A 16,830-nucleotide genomic window follows, 5' to 3' on the forward strand; every position below is an offset into this window, starting at 1 on the left:
ACCAAAGTGCTGTGCATATGTGATGCAGCACACGAAGAGGCTTGTTAACCTTCTTGCAGAACTGAGAGCCCAGTTGCGTCATGTAAGCCTGAGACTTGGAAGGAAGCAAACCAAAGCGTGTGCAAGGCGATTTCTGCCACGCGCTGCAGTTCTCGCTTCCTTTCAGCAGTGTGCAGGCCTGTTGCTGTGGCTGATGCGGTTGCACAAAAGGCTAGCTTCACTCTGGATGTTGGACACTTTGGGGAACTGGTTTTTTTTTTTTTTTTGGAAATGTCACTGAAGTGCCCAAACTGCCCCTGTGTTTTTGACAAGACGGATGTGGCATCTCTGGTTCAAACTGTTCTTCTACACCTGGGATGCACAACCTCTTTGGCTCCAAGGGCTGGATGCGATGCAGTTTGACGCACTTATGTGTACGTCCATGTGCAGGCATGCGCCCGCTAACCCCAACGATCCTGATGCGTATCACCCTTCCTTTGATGCTAGCAATGGAGAGGAAAGAGCAGTTTGCGTGAGGCTCCCTCGGGGAGAGAGTGGAGGAATGGGTGTGTGTGTGTGGTGAATTTGGGAGAAGCGAGGGGATCGGGGCACCCTTGGGAGCGTATAGGAGAGGTCAGAGAGGACCGCAGGCAGGGCCGGTGCCAGACTATTTTGCACCCTAGGCAAGGCGAGCTACTTGCACCCCCTCCCCAAATTGTGCGGAAGTCCGAACGTGTGCGCCGAGTGGAGAGCTGGGACTGGCTCACTTCGATTTGGGACCGATCCGTCTGGAATTCACTGGGACTTACTTCCGTGCGAACGCAACCCGCTATGCATCCTGGCGTCCCGATCCCCTCCGCACGTTTACTCAGGGGAATAAGGCTTCCAAGTAAGGCAGCATAGGCGAATTGGGCTGCACTGGTGCCTCCCGGTGCAACGCTTTCTCGGATGCAAGTCCCGTTGATCCACGCGCGCAGGATCGGGAAGCAGGAGAGTTTGCCTTGTGAGGAGTCCACAAGTCCCTAGCTTTCCTGGGGGAAGGGAGAGGGAGTCCCGCTTGCCTGCCTGCCTGGACATCATGGCCTGTTTGAGGAGAGAGGAGAGGCGACCCGGTGCCCTTTCCTCGGGAGTAAGGCAGAGGCTGGCTTGAGCCAGGGTTGAGCTCGCCACGTGCTTTTTCTTCTTCTGGCGGTGGCCTCCCGGCTCCGGGACGGCGGCTTCTGGGTGGCTAGAGCGGCTCTGGGAGGGCAGCTTCCGGGCGGAAGTCCAAACATGGAGCTGCCCCCCCACCCCAGCGTCTCTGGCTTTGCTTCGGCTGGGCGCCATCTCGCCCGCCCAGGCTCAGCTGGCTCACAGCCAGCAACGCGCGTGAGTGCTGCGCGGCGCCCCGCGCCCCTCTTAGCTGGGTGCTCTAGGCAGCCGCCTGAGTGGCCTCTATGGTAGCACCAGCCCTGACCACAGGATGTTCACCCATGTTCTACACGTCCTACAATTTCACATGTGCTCACTTACTACTTAGCTTCCATGTTAAGCGTGTTGTCCGCACAGGGATTCCTGGGCTTGTCCCTCTCAAAGAGTCCAGGAATCATAAGCCGAAACAAACTCTGGCATGTTAAGGGGGCGGCTAGCCTGGAATCTTGCTTTTGGGCAAGATGGTAAACTGACCCCTCCTGGTTTATGAGAGCAAACGGGTTGGACCCGCCTCCACCACGCTGAGTCAGGATTCAGGAGAAAGGGGGCGGAGTTGGTCCTAGCCGGAATAAAAATCTGGAGAGTCAAGAACGCCTTAAAGATGAATGGATTCATTGTAGCATAAGCGTCTGTGGATTAGGGTCCACGACCCTTCTAGACGCTATGATGGGACAAGGGAGAGGGCCTTCTCTGTGGTGGCACCCCAACTGTGGAATGCCCTCCCCTCGGAGGCCCGACTGGCGCCAACGCTGACGCTATTCCAGCGCCAAGTGAAAACATGGCTTTTTAACAAAGCCTTTAATGGTTAAATTCACTAAGATGGCACATTGTTTTACTGCTTTTAAATTATATATTGTTTTAACTTGGTTCGTGGTTTAATTTGTTTTCAGCTGTGAATATTTACTGTTTTATACTGTATGCTTTTAAATGTACGCTGCCCTGAGATCTTAATGACATAGGGCGGGATATAAATGTTTTAAATAAATAAATAGAAGTGACATGAGGTCTAATTTCCCTCTTTCCCTCCCCTCTTTTCTCCAGCTTTCTCCCACCTGCCGAACGGTCTGTACCCATCCTACATTCCCTTGAGCCACCTGGAGCCCCATAACAGTGGGAGTCCTCTGCTCTCTCAGCTGGGTCAGCACAGTCTCTACGAGTCTCCGAAAGGTGAGTGGGCCTCTCTCCCCTTCACGCTCTTGGCCTCTTTGCAAGCTGGCTGGATTCCGTCCTTCTGCCTCCACATGTGCTTGGCCTGCGCAAGAGCCCGTAGGAGAGCCGTTTCAACCTGAGCAAAAAGCTGGGAAGCCACCAAACTTATAAGCCCGGGGGGGGGGGGGAAGGGCCAGGGAAGAGGGCAGAGCCTTCTGGGGGATATGGGAGGGGCAGACCTGGGAAACATTCTGCCCCTGAGTCCTTGGAAGCTTCTTACCTGTCAAAGTAGCCAACCTCCATCTAGACCAGCTTTCCTCAATCTGGTGTCCTAGGGATGTTTTGAACTACAACTCCCAGCATTTTATTTATTTATTTATTTATTGAACTTATATACCGCTCCCATAGCCAGGGCTCTCTGGGCGGTTTACAGAAATTCTAAAATTGAGATTAAAAACAAGTATAGAAAATTTAAAATTCTAAAACACAGAACATACACACATAAAGCATTAAAAACCGATTAAAAACTAAACATGTGGGTGATTAAGATGTGCCGCCATATGCCTGGGCAAAGAGGAAAGTCTTAACGTGGCGCCGGAAAGATAGCAGCGTTGGCGCCAGGCGAGCCTCGTCAGGGAGATCGTTCCACAGTCTGGGGGGCACCACCGAAAAGGCCCTGTCCCTCATTGCCACACTCCGAGCCTCTCTCGGAGTAGGCACCTGGAGGAGGACCTTAGATGTTGAACGTAGTGACCGGGTATATTCATGTCAGGAGCTTCGGCTATTCGGTGGTATAAAAATGTAATAAATAAATAAATAAATAAATAAATAAATAAAATAAAGGAGAGGCGTTCCATCAGGTATTGTGGTCCCAAGCCATTGACATTCCCGACCATTGGCTATGCTGGTTGGGGGCTGATGGGAGTTGGGAGTCCAAAACATCTGGAGGGCATCAGGTTGGGGGGAGGCAAAGTGGGATGCATGAAGGCTGGTAATCCTGCACAACCTCAGGCTTGGGTAACCTACTTTGTCTTTTCAAGAGCATCCCAGGATCCACTAAACGGAGCTTGGTGCAAAAGACAGGCACCCAGAATTGAAGCATTCTGAACCCTGGGATTTGTTTGGAGTAACGGAACTGAACAGAGCTTACAGTCCTTCCCCACAAAAATTCACTCCTGTTTACCCACCGCCTCGCACCGTCGTCCATTTCAGCAGTATAATTTAAGATGCGGGAAAGTAATTTTGTTTCTGGTTTGCTTAAACAATTGAGAGCTAGAAATCCTACAGCAAAATGCCCAGAGACTTACCAGTAGATCCAAATCTACTTTCCCTGCCCTGCTGTATAACAAGACTCTCTCCACCCCCCCCACCCCGCCCAGTTTAGAATTATCACAAGCGGACCTGCAACAAAATGTTGCAGTATGAAATGCTTCTGTTTCAGGTTCCGGCCATTCCATTTCGATTGGCCCTCTCCCATAACAGACAACATTTCATGGCCTCCGAGCGGTCTTCACTGGGCCGTTTTTGGGGGCCTCACCATGGTGGGGCGTCTAAAAAATCTTTGTGCTGCAGCAAATCTTGGAGTTCTTCCGAATGTTCAGTGTGGGTAGTGCTGTTTGTGTTTAGTGGGAGTGGGGATAAATAAGCAGCAGCTCTCACAGCCTGGACGTTGGGCTCGAAGGAACATGGAATAGTGACTCCAGCCCAGATGGGGTAAGAGATCCATGCGCCCTGCTGAAATGGAATTTATTTATTTATTCATTTATTTATTACATTTCTATACTGCCCAATAGCCGGAGCTCTCTGGGCGGTTCACAAAAATTAAAAACGTTCAAAGTAGAAAACAACAGTATAAAACCATAATATAAAATACAATATAAAAGCTCAACCAGATCAAAACAGCAGCAATGCAAAATTACAACTTTAAAACACCAAGTTAAAATTTATTTATAGACTGCTAAAATGCTGGGAGAATAAAAAGGGCTTCACCTGGCGTCTAAAGGCATATAGTGTAGGTGCCAAGCGAACCTCCTTAGGGAGCTCATTCCACAGCCGAGGTGTCACAGCAGAGAAGGCCCTGCTCCTGGTAGCCACCTGCCTCACTTCCTTTGTAATGCTTCCTCCCCTACGTTGAGATGCTCATCTGAGCGGCCCCTGGAGATGCCCTTTTATGTGAACAGGGATGCTTGCGCAGAATGATTTTTTATTTTATTTAAAAACATTTTTTTATTGTGAATATCAACAAACAAAACAGAAAATACATCATGAAAACGGGGGAAAACCCATAGATTGTGTATATAGAATTATCATCAATTCCAACATATAAACTGGGGGGGGGGGGAAGGGAGAGAGTTATACAAAGGTTTCAAGAAAAGCAGACCAAATATCCGTATGTTTATCCTCTTGCAAGTTGGGCCTATATAACACTCGTTCAGAAGTTGATAATGTTATTAGGTCCTCGACCCATTGCATTATAGGAGGTGTAAATTTGTCCTTCCAATGTGATAATGATAATATGGGATGCACAACCCTGATCAATGTCTAGGCCACTAGAGGGGAATCAAACTCTTTTTCCTCCTTGTTTTGCAGATGGGTTTTACCTTGCCGGCCATGCAGGACAGTCTGCCTTGCACCCTCAAGGCCCCCCCTCGAGGCTGGGGGCCAACCATGCATCCAGCGCCCTGCTCCGCGAGAAGGACCTCGGGCACCTGCACAGGGGCTCAAAGGACGGCGTGAAAGACCCCGGCGCCAAGGACCGGGCGTGCCGGAGCGACCTCTCCTTGCCCATGGCCAAGAGGGAGGGCAAGTTGCGAGAGGAACCCCGGCCCCACAGCGTGGTGGACCTCACCCAGGACACTAAGCCCGACAGCGACAGGAAAGTGAGCGGCCCTGAGAAGGCCATCAAGGTCGCGGAGCGGCTGTCCCCGTTCCTTGCCGAACACATGCCAAATCGGGGGATCCTTAGCGGAGAACCAAAGTCGAAGAACCCGCTGCAGACCTCTTCGCTCAGCAACTGCAACGGCGGAGGGGACCTCTTGGGGAAAGCGCTGGGATCCGAGCAGGATCGCTGCGCGAAGGACCCCACCAGACATGACGAGAACATGCGGCCTTCGGCACACGCACACCCCGACAGGCTGAAAAGGGGCGACTCCGTGATGGGCTCGGTGGCCACTTTGCACGTGGCCTGCAGTTGCCCCTCCCCGGCCCAACCCGGGAAGCTCCCCCCTTCCTCGGCATTCCCTCCCCAACCTGTCCATTCCAACATGTACACCATCTTCCCGTTGACCAAGGAGCCCGGGAGGGAGCACAAAGTGATCGCTCCCACGTTTGTGCCTTCCGTCGAAGCTTACGACGAGAGGACTGGCCCTATCCAGATCGCCTCCCAGGCCCGGGACAACGGGAAAGCGAAAGAGAAGGATGCCCCCGTGGCTGCCAGGGTGGGCGTCTTGCAGGCTTTGCCGGAGAGGTGCCTGGGTGAGGGCCCTCGCAACCTCTTGCCCCAAGATTTCCCCGTCCACGGAGACGCCAAAAGGATGGAAGTCCTAAGGGAGAAGGGCTCCGTCATCAGGGCCAACTCCATGGCGTTGAAGAAACAGGCGGCCTCGGAAGCCTTCCTGAGCCGGCCGAGGCTGAGCTCCCCGGAAAGCAGGGAGTTCCTCGCCTCGAAAGACTTGCTCAAGCCGGGTCTGGAGGCAGAACATCGTTCCTGCGAGCGGGACCGGTTTCAAAGATCTGGCTGCAAAGAGGCAGCGAAGATATATGGCACTTTGGACTCCTCTTCCTCCTCCTCCTCCACCTCCTCCTCTTCCTCCTCTTCCTCCTCCTCCCGGCAACATCTCGATCACGGCCAACAACTAAAGCTTCCCGAACAGAAATGGAAGCCTTTCGACATGGGCAACTTTGCCACCACCCAGATGGCCGTCCTGGCCGCCCAGCACAACCACGCCAACCGGGTGGAGGAAGAAGCCAAGAAAGCGTACCTTGACCCCAGCACCCTGCAGCGTTCCTCGGCGGCAGGCCCCCGGAATGCCGCCGACAGCCTCCACCCTACCTCTCATGGCGAGGGTTCGGCCATGCAGAGCCTCATCAAGTACAGCGGCAACTTCGCCAAGGAGACGTCGGCTCGCCAGGGCAGCGGCAAGAAGAGCCCCTTCGGCGGTCTCGGCAACATGAAGCTGGATCCCAGCCAGCAGGCCTCGTCCAAGATCCAGCAGCTGCTGCCCCACCAAGCCAGCAAGCAGCTGAAGAAGGAGCCCGAGCGGCCTGAGAGCGCCAAGTCCTTTGGGCGCGAGAGCATCGGGTCTCAGGGAGAAGGGGAGGTTCGGCATCTTCCCGTGGGCATCGCCGTGGCCGTGGCCCGGCAGAAGGACAACAGCGGCGGCAACAAGATGGGGCCCGGCTTGGTGGACCGCGACCGATCTCTCTCTCTGAGCAATGTCAAAGGTAGGACACTGGCACAGAACAGTGCGTTGGGCAGGGGGCGGCCCTACCGTGAGGCTGAGTGAAGCAGTTGCCTCAGGCAGCAAATTTTGGGTGTCGTTAAAAGGGCAGTGAATTGTTAGTTATTTACCTAGTTGTTGCGTTTCTATTGCCATGGAAAGGGAGAGGTGCTTATGGCATTTTCTGCCACACGTGCCAAAACAATTCAGCTAACTATGAACCTTGACTTGGGTGGTTGGGAAGTACCGTTTGCTGCTCTGTCTCAGGCGGCAAAATGTCTTGGGCTGGCAGAGAGGGCAGCTCTTGTTAGCTGGCATTCTCCAGATTGGTGGCAAACCTCTGCCCGATTCCCTACCAGCCTGCTCGGTTGCAGTGCTCATCAGGAGCGACCCTCTTGGTGGCACCCAATATTTTGGAGCGCCAATCCATCATGGCTCGGATTAGGGCCTTCAGTATCATAGCACCCGATCTCTGGAACTCCCTGCTGCTACAAACTAGGCTGACAAATTGTGCATGCCTCTACAGGCCAGGGGTTACTTGATGTCATCCAACCAGGGCAGTACTGTGGAAGAGAGATGATTGCAGAATATGCATTTCTAAACAGATATATCGATATACAGATTTCAGAATTACGATTACCTGGACACAGAATTTTTTGAGTTTGCATTGCCTGTGAATCAGCCCACCTCCCCACTCCTTTGGCAAAATGTATATTTAATTCCAGTCATCGGTGGAGTATAAACCTTCCTCTGACTTTCTCATCACGGCGAAGGGAAGAGGAGGGGCTCTATTTATCTTTATCCTATGCGTGTGTTCCTTCTCTCCTGAACAGAAGAACTATGCATAGTGTGGCGAATGTGGATAGGGAGACATTTTGGATGGCTTTAAAAGGGGGTGCTATGTGCTACCTCCAGTATCAGAGGCGGTATATCTATATACATCAGTTGATGGGGAACATGGGTGGAAGGGTCCTTTTGCACCGTGTCCTGATTGTGGATCCCTGGTCGACAGCTGGTTGGCCGCTGTATGAACAGAGCGTTGGCTAGGTGGACCCTTGGTTTGATCCAGCAGGGCTCTTCTTATGTTCTTAAGAATTTTTCCTGCCCAACCTCGCACATGCACGGCTAATGGCACCCTCTCCTCCTCCTTTGGGTTTAAAGCCTTCTGGCTTTTCCCAACCCAAATGTCGCACCTCTTTGTCTGTACGCTGCCGCATTTCGTTTTCACGCGATTTGTAGTTAATTGCAGGTGATTCCTTCCCAAACGGAATGCAGGCTTCAAGTATTTATCTCCATCAGAATCAGAAATGGAGGTTTACGGTGGGAAAATCTTTCCGGAATGATTTCGTCTTGCAATAAATTGGACTGGCCATGGGGTGTCACTGCTGTATCATAAAAATTAGTACAGGATATCATTTTTTTAAAAGGGTATTTAGATTCAGGAGAGCTCTCCCACCTCCCAAGGTATTTTGCCCCACTATTTCTCCTAATGTTTAGCTGAAATCTTCTTCACTGCAATTCCTGTGCCAACAGTGCTCCAGGGACAGGCTGATTTTTTTTTTTTAGCTTGAGGGTCCCTCTAATCCAAGAAGCTGAAGGAAATCATGATGGTTATTATACAGAGAGACAGGAAATTTTCTCCTTACTGTCTTATCTGGCCTCAGACTACATTGGTAAATGTTTTTTTGGTTGTTTTTTTTTTTAAACTTTCTATAAATCCAGGGTGCTTCCAGATTAGGTTTTTATTATGCAAGCACACTGTCTCGTTTGCAGAATTTTACAGGGGCTGGTGGACATAGGAACATAGGGAAAAGCCTGATGCTGAGTCAAACCATTGACACAGCATTGCTGACATGGGCTGGAAGGAGCTCTTCCAAGGTTTTATGCCAGATTCTTTCCTAGCCCTACCTGAGGAAGCCGGGGATTGAATCTGGGACCTTCTGCATGCAAATCAGATGCTCTACAACCCCTCCTTAAATAGGAACAGAGAAAGCTGCCTTACACAGAGTCAGGCCATGGGTCTATCTAACCCAATATTGTCGACACTGACTGGCAGCAACGGCTCTCCAGGATTTCAGGCGGACGGTTTTCCAGCCCTACCTGGAGATGCCTGGGGATGCTAGGACCTGTAGTCCAACACATTTGGTGGGCAACAGGTTGAGGAAGGCGTCTCTACATATTTACGGGTAAGAAAAACCCACTGTGTCCCATGGGACATCCTCCCCAGGTAACTACGTATAGGATGCTGGACTGGTGAAGCTGTTGGTGTGATCCAGCATGGCCCTTCTTACGTTACAATCCCAGCCAGCATGGCCAATGGTCAGGAAACATGGGAGTTAGTCCAGTGACATCTGGAGGCACTACAGCATGTCGACCCCTGCTTTAGGCAGCAAGTAGTAGTAATAAAGCTTTATCGATTCAACCTATAGTTACAACAAGCATAATAAAAACAATGCTAAAACAAATCATACAAACAAGGTCAGAACTTTTGCTCTATACATTTGAGCTTTAAGAGCGAAGTTGACCAATGCCGATACGACAGTCTTGTTGTTGCATGTAAACAGAAAGCGGATTCTTTCTGAATCAGACCAGCTGGACTTATTCACAAAAAACCGATTTAAATATTTAGAATGCATTCCAGAATAGATAGGGCAGTAAAGCAAATAGTGAGGCAGACCCTTCACTTTGCCACTACGGCAAGGGCAAAGTCTTGAGGCATAAGGATTTTTTTTAAAAAAAACGCCCTTCTAGCTCTGGTGTTTTCATTTGTTGCATCTTTAATCGTGCGAGGGCTGATCCAAGACGAGGGTTAGAAATCAGAGTCAGGGAGCGTTCACATTCAAATTTAAGCTGTAAATCTCGGTATGAGAATAGCACACTACAAGTATAGGTCAGTGGTACAGGGCACATGATTTGCAGACTGACGGTCCCAGTAAAAAAAGAAAAGAATAAAAACTCTTCTCTGCCTGAAGTCCTGGAGACCAGCTGCTAGTCAGGATAGAGGAAGCATGGTTAGATTGACCAAGGGTGTGACTCAGCAAAACAGAGCTTTCTCTATTTTCAGCATTCCAACTTTATACCTCCATACATACTCATTTTTTTTAAAAAAAAATCACTGTGTTTCCCCCAATAATAGGGAAAATTGCAGCTGTACGAGCTTGGGGGGGGGAGTTACTTAAATCTGACCTCATATAAGGCAGCTTCTCTTCCAACAAGCCATTCCCATTTAATCCTCCACCCCTCCTTCCATAGACAATAAGATTGCTTGTTGAGATTCTTGTCATTGTCGTTTGTTTGAATTCAGCCAGAGAATGTTTGCAAAGCCCCCAGTGAGTGAGTAAGAAAATGCTCGCAAATAATAATTGATCAAAATTATTCCAAATAATTCCAAATCACGTGATTCCAAATAATTCCAAATCACGTGAGGTACTGGTTCCTCTCTATTCGGCCCTGGTTAGGCCTCATCTAGAGTATTGCGTCCAGTTCTGGGCTCCACAATTCAAGAAGGACGCAGACAAGCTGGAGCGTGTTCAGAAGAGGGCAACCAGGATGATCAGGGGTCTGGAAACAAACCCTATGAAGAGAGACGGAAAGGACTGGGCATGTTTAGCCTGGAGAAGAGAAGATGGAGGGGAGACATGATAGCACTCTTCAAATACATAAAAGGTTGTCACACAGAGAAGGGCCAGGATCTCTTCTCGATCCTCCCAGAGTGCAGGACACGGAATAACGGGCTCAAGTTAAAGGAAGCCAGATTCCAGCTGGACATCAGGAAAAACTTCCTGACTGTTAGAGCAGTACGACAATGAATCAGTTACCTAGGGAGGTTGTTGGCTCTCCCACACTAGAGGCCTTCAAGAGGCAGCTGGACAACCATCTGTCAGGGATTCTTTAGGGTGGATTCCTGCATTGAGCAGGGGGTTGGACTCGATGGCCTTGTAGGCCCCTTCCAACTCTGCTATTCTATGATTCTATGAAATTCGAACAGCAGAAGACCTGGAAGAGGAATATCATAGGAAGTTCATAGGAAGTTCCCTTATACCTCCTGATTAAACTATTTGTTCCTCTAGCTCAGTAGTACAACCTGATCCCTTTTTAACTGGGATATGAACCTGGGATCCTCTTCAGTGCAAACATGTGCTATATTTTATTCCAAACACAACGTATTTGGGGAACTATGTGAGCCCCTTTTCTAGCACAACGTGACTTGAGTGATAATTAGCTAGACTTGAACTGCAATGTATCATATGTATGCTGTGCCAAAGTGAAAGAAAAGGAATGAGAGAGAACCAGAAAGGTAAAAAATTATACCCATATACAGATTTAACTGACAATTGATATTACTGTTGAGTTTGAGGAGGAATTGGGAGTTCCCGTCCATTTCTCAAATGGAAAAAAAAAGCCTTGTGTAAGATATTATCTAATGGTTAATATCAGTGGGTCAAAGCTCAGATTCTTGCAATGCAAGCTGTATTGGATCAAGCCCTCCTAAAATAAGTTGTATTAAAAAATTAAAGGTACACCCTGTGGTCTCTTCCACCGCCATCCCCCTTCCCGACAATAACTACAATTCAAATCCCACATGCATTTACACGAAAACAGGGGAGCACTTTCATGTGTGACCCCCATGTGCTACATTTCAAATTTGGCCACAATGTGCCAAATTTGAAATTTAGTTCATGGGGGTCCCGTATGAGTGTTCTCTCCCTTTTTAAAATGCATGCGGGTTTTGAATTGTAAAATGGAAGGAATTTTGAGGTTTTTGGCACACTAGTGGTTACCCACAATGTGATGGTTACGTGTGTGTGTGTGTGTGAGAGAGAGAGAGCGAGAGAGAGAAAGAGAGAGTGTACATGCGTACATGCCAGTGCAAGAGAAGGAGAATGAAGGCATTTTAATTATAGGACTTGCAGAGTGCTCCTTATATTTATGAGCGGGGGAGAAAAAGAAACTCCAGTCGGGGGGGGGAGGGAGGGACAGTTTTCCGCCAGCTCCCAAGCCATGCGCCTCTCCATGCGCATCAGCTGGCCCTCCAACCTGCCCTTTTCCTCCGGCCACAAGCACCCATCTCTCCACCGTTTGCTGACTATGCCAAGATGCGCTCATGACGCCGGGCAGCCGGGGTACGACAACCCCGGCTCAGCCGCCCTGCGGTGGCCTAGAACGAGGCAAATGTCTTCGTTCTGATGGACGGACCTCCCCTCCCTCCCTTTCTCTCCATTTTAGAAAGAGGGAGACTTGGATATCTATCAATCCGTCTGCCACAGACACCCGAGTTCAGCGCTTTTGTCTCAGGGCCTCATTTTTCTCTCGGCTGGCAAAGTGCTTTCTACTCCGCCTCTCTCTCGGGTTCCCACAGCCTCGGCCCTCTTGGCCCTGCCTTGGCTGGAGCCGAGAGACGGGTCTGGTCGCCAACGGAGGAGAGTTATTTGTTTGAGCCAGTCTGAAGGGCCCCCCCCCACTCTCCCCGCCCCACGTCCCGCTCTCGTTCTACCTCCACCCCACCCTCCGGCTGCGTTAAATGTAATTTACTGAGCAGAACTAAAAGCCTGCAAACAAGGTGGCATTCTGTCAGGCCGCCCGGGCTGTTGCTAAGCGATGGGATTGGCTTTCATAAGGAAAACAAGGCCTTCCTTTTTCTCTCCCCCTGCCCCCCCTCCACCCCTTCTTCCCCCTCCCCATTCTTGTGTGCCAAGAGACATTTTACTAATAACATTAGTTTGCTTGTGCCGAGTGGAGGGTGCTTGAATGTTCAAAACCTTTTAAGAAAGAGAAAAGCAAGGGCTTTACTTGGCTAATCTTGTAGTATTTGGCAAGTAAACCTACACGACTCTAATGCGGGGCATTCGTCGCCATGGAAACGGGCCCGCCACTCTCTTCCCCTCCTTTCCCTTTTTTTTTTTAATACTCTGTGCATAACTGATTGAGTTTTGTATGCGCTTCGTGCGTCATGTCAGTGTATTTATAAAGACAAGACCGGCCATTGAGTTGCGAGGGACAATTGCCGGTTTGTACATCGGGCCGGCGGAGTGAAACTATCCCGTCGCAGCGACGGGGGCGAGGTTTTTTTTGCACGGGCTAGAGAGTTGTTGTTCTTTGAGGCAGCGGCGGGCCTCCGCAGCGCACCCCCTGCACAACGAAGAGATTGGCATAATAATATTGCTTGCAAAATAAACATGAAAGTGACCGTTGGCTTGTTTTTTAAAGGCTTCCAAGGCCGATTTGGCGCATGCAAGGAAAGCGTCCGTGGAAGGGGGGTGGGGAGGTGGACTCCAGCCCGACACCAAATTGGTTCTCTTTCCAGCCACCTGAGGGGCGGCCAGGCATTTTATGAAATAAATAAAGAACCCTTAATGGAGAGGAATTTGTGTGTGTGTGTGTGGGGGGGGGGGTTGGAAACAGGGATACACCCCTAAGCTGATTGTGGCCGTCTGTCGGCCGGTTTAGCGAGCTCTAAAATAACCCCAACCAGCCAGCCTTTAAATACACAGTTGTGTGTTTTAGTTGTCGAACTGGCGGGCACTGCAGAAAAGGTTTAGTGTAGACAGCTTGACAAGAGGTACTATAACTTCCAGTGTCAGTTCTTCCTTCCGAATGAATTACGCTTAGCTGCTTCACTGCAGGCTTTCGGCAGGCCTTAACAACAAAAAAAAATCTCTTCCACGCTGCCGTGCCTTTACGAGTCTTTCTTTTTACGTGTTTTCGGCTGTATGATTCTGAGCGGTTCCGTAAACGTTGAAATCGTAAGGTTGCGTCGGGCCTTTTATTTATTTATTTATTTATTTATTTATTACATTTTTTTATACCGCCCAATAGCCAAAGCTCTCTGGGCGGTTCACAAAAATTAAAACCACAATAAAACAACCAACAGGTTGAAAACACAAATACAAAATGCAGTATAAAAAGCACAACCAGGATAAAACCACGCAGCAAAAATTGATATAAGATTAAAATACAGAGTTAGAACAGTAAAATTTAAATTTAAGTTAAAATTACGTGTTAAGGTACTGAGAGAATAAAAAGGTCTTCAGCTGGCGACGAAAGGAGTACAGTGTAGGCGCCAGGCGGACCTCTCTGGGGAGCTTGTTCCACAGCCGGGGTGCCACAGAGGAGAAAGCCCTCCTCCTAGTAGCCACCTGCCTCACTTCCTTCGCCAGCGACTCACGGAGAAGGGCCCCTATGAATCTTAGGGGATCCTTTGCGATCATTTCAACCTCCGGATGCTCTGAAAAAGCGGCTTATGCATCTGTTCAATCAGTAAATAAGGATCTTGCATACGGTACATTCTAAGCATTTCAGTAATTAAAAAACAGGGAGACATTATGTATTTGTTACACTCTTAGACCCACACCTAGGGACATTACCTGGAGCCCTCTGTATGTTCCAACTATGCGAGCAAAAATGGTGCAAACGAGACCCACGATGGCAGAATGCCAGGCGTATCATCAAAACATCTATTTCACAGAATATACCGTTTCACATTTCAATGCCATAAATGCATAGTGTTTTTTTTTTAAATGGTCATCCATGTAATTCTGTCTTAAAATGTTCTGAACTTCAAAACTCACCATCATGACTTTCTCACAGAGGATTTTGAGAACTGTCCTTCTATGAGAGCTGGATCGAACTAGAAAGCGTATTCTTCGCAGTCGCCAATATTTCCAAGTCGTTGGCCTGACTCTCATGTCAGCTGTGCTTTGCTTGTACTGTAGGACATGGACGCTCCGATGACGACTGCGGCGATGACCGGCCACGGCATCGAGATAGCCACCTCCTGGCGAGCCGTCTGGAACGAGACCAGGAGAAACTCTTGAGGTGATGTTTGTTCTGCAGGCTTTCTTCAGTACATCCAGTCATTTTATTTATTACTATTTATTGAAAGCATTTTTGCCCTTGTGCAAGGGCTCTCAATGAATACAAACAAGACCGTCTCCGCACCCTCCCACCCATGTTCCCCAGCCACTGGTGTATATAGCCTTACTGCCTCCGATACTCGAGGTAGTACATATCTATCAGGACTAGTAGCCATGGATAGCCTTCTCCAGGAATGTGTCCAGTCCCCTTTTAAAGCCCTCCAAATTGGTGGCCATCACTATGTGTTGTGGTAGCGAATTCCATAGTTTAACTGTGCACTGTGTGAAGAAGTCCTCCTTTTGATCTGTCCTGAATCTTCCACCAATCAGCTTCCTGGGATGACCCTTTTGGGTTCTAGTATTATGAGAGGGAGAAAAATGTCTCCCTATCCACATTCTCTGCACCAGGCCTGATTTCTGTTCCGTGCAAAGTACAGATGAGACAAATAGATGTTTCATACATTCCCATGCCTTTGGGTATTCTGACTCCTACTGGCATCCGCAGGAATAACGTCCCAAGTTCTTTTCTTGCTGTTGATGATTAACTATGAATGTTTTTCGCCATGGCCGCCTCTGTCAGCCAAAGGAACAAGAGCCACCAGTTGGGTTCAAACAAGAACAGCAAAGGAAGATTTAAATGAATGTTGCTCCCTTCCTTCTTCTGGCCTTGTAGAACTCGTGTTGGTCTTTGTCCTTTTCATCTGAAAGATCAATGGCAAGGTCTCTCTCTTCTTGGTTTGATGTGAGCCGCTTTGGCAGGCCAGAATTATCTGAAAAATGGGATAAAAATGTAGCAAAACAATAATAAATAAAATAAATATTTGTGTTTATGCCCTATCTTTTCCCCACATCAATAATATAGACCTACAATATAAAAGCTAACGTTAAAAACAAAAAAAACAAACCAAATGAAACCACAATTAGAACCAGCAATAAATAAAAAGCAGTGGTGGATTAAAAGCATCCGAGCAAATTAAAAGCAGCAGCCCACAGAAATCCAGCACATGACATGACAACACATGACATGACAAGACGTGACAACACATGACATGACATGACAACACATGATGTCAAATGATGTCACATGGCGTCACATGACATGACAACACATGACATGACAAGACGCGACAACACATGACATGACACGACAACACATGACAACACATAGCATGACATGACATGACAACACATGATGTCAAATGATGTCACATGACATCACATGACATGACAACACATGACGTGACAACACATGACATGACATGACAACACATGACATGACATGACAACACATGATGTCAAATGTCACATGATGTCACATGACAACAACACATGACATGACATGAAATGACAACACATGACATGACAACACATGACATGACAACACATGACGTCAAATGATGTCACATGGCGTCACATGACATGACAACACATGACATGACAAGACGTGACAACACATGACATGACATGACAACACATGACAACACATGATGTCAAATGATGTCACATGGCGTCACATGACATGACAACACATGACATGACAAGACGCGACAACACATGACATGACACGACAACACATGACAACACATAGCATGACATGACATGACAACACATGACGTCAAATGATGTCACATGACATGACATGACATGACAACACATGACGTGACAACACATGACATGACATGACAACACATAACATGACATGACAACACATGACAACACATGATGTCAAATGTCACATGATGTCACATGACAACAACACATGACATGACATGAAATGACAACACATGACATGACAACACATGACATGACAACACATGACGTCAAATGATGTCACATGGCGTCACATGACATGACAACACATGACATGACAAGACGTGACAACACATGACATGACACGACAACACATGACAACACATAGCATGACATGACATGACAACACATGATGTCAAATGATGTCACATGACGTCACATGACATGACAACACATGACATGACGTGACAACACATGACATGACATGACAACACATGACATGACATGACAACACATGATGTCAAATGATCTCACATGACGTCACATGACAACAACACATGACATGACAAGACGTGACCACACATGACATGACATGAAATGACAACACATGACATGACATGACAACACATGATGTCAAATGATGTCACATGACATGACAACACGACATGACAACACGTGACATCACATGA

At 48.4% G+C, this 16,830-nt stretch overlaps 1 protein-coding gene across 4 annotated transcripts in view; it reads left to right on the forward strand.

Annotated features, from left to right (window-relative positions):
- TNRC18 (trinucleotide repeat containing 18) overlaps nucleotides 1–16,830 on the forward strand; it is a 102,384-nt gene that overhangs the window by 34,399 nt on the left and 51,155 nt on the right. For all 4 annotated transcript variants that reach the window (XM_063143618.1, XM_063143621.1, XM_063143619.1 and 1 more), the window contains exons 3-5: nucleotides 2,212–2,337; nucleotides 4,909–6,762; nucleotides 14,471–14,573. In XM_063143618.1, coding sequence (XP_062999688.1) covers nucleotides 2,212–2,337; nucleotides 4,909–6,762; nucleotides 14,471–14,573 — 2,083 coding nt within the window. The remainder of the gene's footprint in view (nucleotides 1–2,211; nucleotides 2,338–4,908; nucleotides 6,763–14,470; nucleotides 14,574–16,830) is intronic.

Source organism: Elgaria multicarinata, chromosome 17, assembly GCF_023053635.1.
Source record: "Elgaria multicarinata webbii isolate HBS135686 ecotype San Diego chromosome 17, rElgMul1.1.pri, whole genome shotgun sequence".
NCBI classification, from domain to species: Eukaryota; Metazoa; Chordata; class Lepidosauria; order Squamata; family Anguidae; genus Elgaria; species Elgaria multicarinata.